This window comes from Myotis davidii, unplaced genomic scaffold (genome assembly GCF_000327345.1).
Source record: "Myotis davidii unplaced genomic scaffold, ASM32734v1 scaffold600, whole genome shotgun sequence".
Taxonomy (NCBI): Eukaryota; Metazoa; Chordata; class Mammalia; order Chiroptera; family Vespertilionidae; genus Myotis; species Myotis davidii.
This window is the reverse complement of record NW_006291976.1, coordinates 206,714-213,615: the sequence shown is the minus strand read 5'-3', so window position 1 is coordinate 213,615 and position 6,902 is coordinate 206,714. Positions and strand designations below refer to the sequence as shown.

Genomic DNA, 6,902 nt, shown 5'->3' with positions numbered 1-6,902 from the left:
CCCTGCGGACTGGGAGGTTCCAGGTTCGATTCCGGTCAAGGGCATGTACCTGGGTTGCGGGCACATCCCCAGTAGGAGATGTGCAGGAGGCAGCTGATCGATGTTTCCAACTCTCTATCTCTCTCCCTTCCTCTCTGTAAAAAATCAATAAAATATATTTTTTAAAAAAAGAAACATCCAAACCTATAAGAGTTGATACTCCCAGAATGGTAGTTTGCAGGGTTTTTTAATGCATTGGAGAGTAAGGAAGATTACATGAAGGTGGGAGAAGACAAGAATGGGATTGGATTACAGAATAGTTAAGACTGGTCTTGAGGGTGGTTGGCTTTAGAAGAGAGTTTGAAAAGAAGCGTTTCAAAGGTGTGTTGATCTATTTAGATGCACGCCCAGGCCGGCCGCAACCACAGGCACCCGGGGACTGTGGGGCGGCAGCTTGTCCCTCTCCTGGGCCGCAGTCCCAGCCACTGGCTCCTGGGACCGCGAAGCAGGCAGCTTGTCCCTCTCCCAAGTCGCAGCCCCAGCCTCTGGCACCCGGGACCCAGGGAGTGTGGCTTGTCTCTCTCCCAGGCCGCAGGCACAACCACTGGCACCTGGGACCGCGGGGCGGGCGGCTTGTCCCTCTCCAGGGCCACAGCCTGGCTGGTCCCCATTCCTCTCTTGCGAGCCCATTTGTGCCTGGCTGGTCCCCATTCCTCTCTCACAAGTTTATTTGTGCCTGGCTGGTCCCCTTCCTCTCTCCCCAGTGTTGAGTGTCTGAGCTGTTACGGTGTGACGGCATGAAGGTGTGACGAACATTTGCATATTAGCTCTTTATTACGTAGGATATACTGGCTACTTGACAAAACTATTCAGTTGTATTTCTCACTATGCAATGTACCTCATTCTCATGTAAGATAGGATTTCATGAGCCGATTCTCATCTCAGTGTATACTGCCAAAAATTGACTTTCTGAAATTACAAGAGGGCCAGACTTTGAAATACGGTGATTCACCTCAGAGTTTAACCTGTGAAGATCATTCCTAAGAGATCAATCATCTCTAATGATCTCTGTAAGCACAATATACCTCTTTCTTCCTGAAAATAAGTGTGAAGAGTTTGGCCTGCTTTCCTTTCCTTTGAGTCCTCTCTGTCATCCCAGGACTGGCTAGAGACAGAGTAGATCCAGCATTATCTTTCTTTTGGCCCCAAAGAAAATATATAAACATATTCTACTTTTAAGACTTAAATATTAATTTCTATGAAAAAACAAATAGGGATAACAGACTCTCAATGCCTCGGAACTCCTTCCCTTACTTGTACAGTACTCCCCTGCTTCTCCTAGTTTTCCAACCGCTTCTGCTGAGTGTCCCTTCTTGGCTCCTCAGTGCTGTTCTTCTATCTTTTCAGTTTCCCTAGGCCAGTGGTCAGCAAACCGCAGCTCAGCAAACCGCAGCTCGCGAGCCACATGCAGCTCTTTGGCCCCTTCAGTGTGGCTCTTCCACAAACTACCGGCTCTTCCACAAAATACCAACTTCTGCACGTGGGCCACAAAGTTTCAATCACACTGTATGTGCACGCCTGCATGTGGTATTTTGTAGAAGAGCCACACTGAAGGGGCCAAAAAGCCGCATGTGGCTTGCGAGCCACCCTTTGCCGACCATCGCCCTAGGCAATTCATTTATTCTAATGGCTTCAATAAGCAGTGACTCCAAACCTCATCTCCATCTTCTTAACATCTTTGTAAGCTGTGATAAATTTTATAATAGAGAGATACATAGAGGTTGAAAGTCCCCAGCTTTGGACTTTGTCTCATCTTTCTATCTCCTGAGCATTTCCACGTAGATGTTTCCCAGGCATTTTCATATCCTTACTAGTAGTATTTTTTTTACGTTCTCATATATTTTAAGTTTCCATATATTATTTCTTTAAAGAAAATTTTCTCAAGTAGATGCCTGATTAGTTTTAGCATATACTTACTGATGAACTATCAGATGACTCATTGTTTTTTTCATACTTCTGTTCCTTGCTCTTCTTTTTCTTCTCTTTCTTTACTTTTTTTGAATGCTTGTCTTTTTTCTTCTTTTTCTTCACAGAGTGTTCCTATAAATAATCATTTTGAAAAAGTAAGAAGGGAATTAAATTTTATCTTACCTTTATTAAAGGGAAGTATTTTAAGGGAAAAAAATTCTATGTTCTAAAAAACTTTAAGTTTTCAGAAAATGAGACAAGAAACATGACAAAATGAATAAAATATTCGAAGAAACCTTAACATGCTTCTATAATATATGCACTACTAATAAATCATAAAGCTGAGATATCTTATCAAAAATAAGTGAAGTTTTAATTTATTTGCAGATTCATTTCACAGACAGATATAATCAAATAAACATATATACACAAACATATCTATGTATGTATGCATATGTATGCATATATCCTTCTATGGCTCCAAAGGATTTATAGAAGTTTATTAGGCCATTTAAAATATAACAAGATGGCATAAATTAAAATTATGGAAAGAGAAAACAAGTATTGAGACAAAAAACAACAACAACAACACATGAAATTAAGTTTAAAATGAATCAGCTTGCTACAAGAGGGTCAGAAATTTGAAGCTAAGCATTCTATCAGCCAATTCAAGTAACAAAATCTGTCCAATGTCATAATGTCCAAAATATTAAAATATACTTCTGCCAGAGATAAAACTATTCTGTAATGCCCACTGTGTGTTATTCATTCTGCAACTTTTGAAATAGTCTATAAAGCTGCTCCTCCAATATTAATTTGAGTAAATGCAAAAAAAGTCAGACATGTAACAGGTTTACATGTTAGTATTCACCTGTGAGAAGTGTTCAATCCGCTCATTCACATCAGGTAGCATCCATGTATCCTCACCCCGAAGTCGTTTAAGTTCTTTACGCCTTTCTTCCTTCTCAAAATTGGCTTTAGCCTAAAACGATGGAGGGGGAGTGGAAAGTGGGGGATTAACACAGAGTCAACTGCTTTTCATAAAAACAAAATCTTCTCTCACTTTCATACATGTTCTCATGAATCAACTGTCCCTTGTCAGGAATTTGCTTCTACCAAAATGTAGCAAAGATTTTAGTAAAAAAAGTATCTTTCCACATTACCAATCAAATTACCAATCTTTACTGAATTGAGCCATCAATCAAAGACAGACTCCTGGGACCTATTCTAGACCTCCCTTTCCTTAAGCTCCCAACCTAAAGTCTGACTCTCACCTCTTTCCCCTTCACCATCCAAGTGCTACTGCCTGAGACTTCTGTCACTAAGTGACTGACCTCCCAACTTCTACTGTATCTGCAATGCCCATAACCCTCTTGCCACAACCCCAAAGTACTTCAGGAAGAATCATCTTTCTAAAAACAAGTGATCAGATTGCTAATTTTTATTCATCCTTCAACAACAGTCAAATAAAATAAGTTCTTCCTGGAAGGTTGTTCCTGCCCTTTGATTCTCTCCCCAAAGTCCAAAGCTGGGGACTTTCAACCTCTATGTATCTCTCTCTTATAAAATTTATCACAGCTTACAAACACTACTCCTTCCAAAAACTGTCTGAAATACCAGAGCCTGGCCTGTGCCCTCTCCAATCTGGGACCCCTTGGGGGATGTCTGACTGCCGGTGTAGGACATCCCTCTCACAATCTGGGACTGCTGGTTCCTAACTGCTCACCTGCCTGCCTGCCTGATTGCCCCTAACCACTCTGCCTGCAGGCCTGATCAACCCCAACTGCCCCCCTTCCGGCCTGATCACCCCTAACTGCCCACCCCTGCCAGCCTGCTTGCCCCAACTGCCCCCAACATCCCCCAGATCCAGCCTGCTCGCCCCTAACTGCCTCTGCCTCGCCCTGCCACCATGGCTTTGTCCGGAAGGACCTACAGAAGGTCTCCCGGTCTAATTAGCAAATTACCTCTTATTAGTATAGAATTTGTACATGTTACATATGCTGAAACCAAAGAACACTGGCCTTTCACTTGTCCAAGATTAACCATCCACTCTTCCCCCCTTTCCAAATCTGGCTGTCGACATTATGCCTTCTCTTCCTGTCTCCTCTACCTGCTCCTTCTCATCAGCACTGGAAGCCCTTTAAACCCTCCTATCTCCAAACTAATAAAAATGAAAACCCTCGCTTGTGCTCTATGATGATCTCCCCTCCATTCTTCCCTTCATTGCCACACTTCTTACCCCTTTTCAGATCATTCAATACCATTCACTGCCTCCGTTCTCTCCACCTGAATGAGAAATACAGTGTTCCTCTAAGTTTTCTGGGTCTCTGCTGTCAGCCCTCGCTCGGATCAAAAAGGGTATAGGACAGCCAGGAACTGATACCAAGAGTGCGACAGCATGAAACGGTCAAACACAATTTACCCCAATGCGTCTCGCATGTGTTCCTGAAAATGGGAATGTTAGTTTCACAGCAGGAGCGAGGGCTGGGGCTGGGAAATGCGCCGGGGAGGCTGGTCCCTAGCAGCGGGGTCCCTGGCGCCAGACACGTCCAAGAAGAACCATCGAAAAGGGAAGGACACTCAAGATGACAGACACAGGGCTTCCCGGAGAGAACATGAGCAACCGGACCTGCCAGCGCTTCCAGGACGCGGGAGATGCCAAAAGCTCGCGCGTCCCACAGAGAGAACCCCTTCCGCCCAGATAGATGGCACTGAGGTGGTGAGAGGAGGTAGAGTAGGGGGAGGGCCAGGCCTCGCTCCCAGAGACCTCCATTCCCTCCACTCAGATGGTTCCAAAAGCCCCAAAACCCAAATACCTGGCGCAACACCTCGGCCCTGGCGATCCGGGTCTGCTCCTTACGCTCTTCGATACTCCTCGCACTTTCAAACCCACCTCCGGCAGCCGCCATCGTTGTTGACGTCGTAAAGCTCGTAAGCCGTCGCAAAATCTCGGTTTACGGCTGTCGTAATTTAATACACAAGCAGGACTTCCTACCTGGGAAGGAACGGGCGTGCTCCGCCGACAGAGCATGCGCGGGGCTGACTGCGCCTGCGGTTCCGGCGGTTCTCCAGCCCAGGTTGGGGGGGGGAAGGGATGACTGCACTGGGGACCCGCCCTCCTTCGCTTCTTGGGGTCCCCCGGACCAGGATTAATGTCACTATGCTGCATGCACGATGCCAACAGCTTTCCGACCTGTTTCCTCTTAAAATCACCTGAGTAAGGTAGACACTCAAAGAGGTTCAGTCCGTACATCTCTCAGCCTGTCCACAAAAGCGTCCTTTTCGCCAAAGAACTTCCCCGGCTGGAGCAATGGGCTGCAGGGAGACTGGCCTGAGAGGTGGCCGGCCGGCGGGGCTCAATTACTTGGAAGATTCGCTATTTTGCTTTGGTGGCTTCCCCACAACATACACACCCCATAAGAGAAAGTCATGTGAACTTTGCATTGCGTTCCTTAATTTATCGCTGCTTATTTAAACTATTTAAACCGTTTTTTCCTCTGACCTCATATTATTTGCTCACACTTATTCATCCAGCATTTTTCACTACAGTGTGCATTACCTATTTATTTGTGTAGTATTCGTGGTTTAATGTTCGTGTCTCCCAAACTTTAAGTTGCATTACGAAGGCATTCTGAAATATTGACCAAGGGCTTTGAGATTATATTTATAATCGTAAAGGTAAAGAAGGCTGGAGAATAATTATAAAGTAGATACCTTAAAGATATTACAAATATAAAGATAAATCCAGATTAGGTAAATATACTTTTTTTTCCAGGTTTTGTAAAAGTGAATTTGTGTTTACGAAAAACTTTCTCAGGAGTTTCTGCCTCACTAATCTATGGCAGTCTTAATCTTGAACATGTAATCTTTGTTTGTTTGATATATAAAATAAGAATGTACTCATTTTTGTTATAGTAAAGTGAATTTTAATTTACTAGTTGACCTTGGAATATTTAATCCACTAACTGCATTGACTGATTTTTATCATAACTCAAATGATATTAAAAATCTTTTTCAGGTTTTGGGGGGTTTCAGAAAAATATCTGTTCCCCCCTTGCATCAATTATTATGAGGCAAACAAAAATAAATGGCAATTGTAGTACAATATGCAAAATTATATGACAAAAACTTTTAAATCCTACTCAAGGCAAAAAGACTAGAACAAATGAAGACATATACCATATGCTTGAAGAAGGCTCAACATCATAAAAAAAATCAATTGCCCATAAATCAATTTCTAAATATAATGCAATACCAATAAAAATACCAACAAAAAAATGTTGAGGTCAGGGAGTGGAACTAGACAGGTTGACAAGAAAAATGGGGGAACAGCAAGTTGTTTTGACTAGTTTGCATGTGGCCACACCTGATAGAAATCCATGGTTTAATTAAATGAGGGGTATTGTAATAAAGAGCCGGCAGGTAGCTGGTTCAGGTTTGTTGCAGAGAAAGATAAATATCCCATGATCTCACTCATATGTGGGGTATAATGATCAACATAATTTGATGAACAAGAATAGATTTATAAACAAATTGTAGGGGAGGGGGGTTAGAGAGCAACCAATGGACTTGTATGCAGGCATATTAGTATAACCAATGGACACAGACACTGTGGTGGTGGTGGCATCCCCAGGGTGGGAATGGCTGGGGTGGGGGGAGGTCAATTGGGGAAAAAGAAGACATATGTAAAACTTTAGACAATAAAAAATAAATAACTTTTAAAAAAAGAAAAAAGCGATAGAGGAATATATAAACAAGTGGACGAATATACCATGTTCATGGATTGGTAGAATCAACTTTATTAAAATCTCCATACTGTCCAAAGCAATCTACAGATTTAATGCAATTCATATTAAAATACCAATGGCATATTTCAAAGATCTAAAACAAATACTCCAAAACTTTATATGCAACAAAAAAGACCATGAATAGCTGCAGCAATTTTGAGAAAACAG

General features: G+C 42.7%; 1 protein-coding gene across 1 annotated transcript in view; it reads right to left on the bottom strand.

Moving 5' to 3' along the window:
• The window catches only part of CWF19L2 (CWF19-like 2, cell cycle control (S. pombe)), an 87,994-nt gene extending 83,101 nt beyond the window's left edge, over positions 1 to 4,893 (bottom strand). The window contains exons 1-3 of the mRNA XM_015565055.1: positions 4,764 to 4,893; positions 2,819 to 2,929; positions 1,957 to 2,079 (exon numbers count right to left, since the gene is read on the bottom strand). Coding sequence (XP_015420541.1) covers positions 1,957 to 2,079; positions 2,819 to 2,929; positions 4,764 to 4,856 — 327 coding nt within the window. The 5' untranslated portion in view covers positions 4,857 to 4,893. The remainder of the gene's footprint in view (positions 1 to 1,956; positions 2,080 to 2,818; positions 2,930 to 4,763) is intronic.
• Positions 4,894 to 6,902: the final 2,009 nt, after the last annotated feature.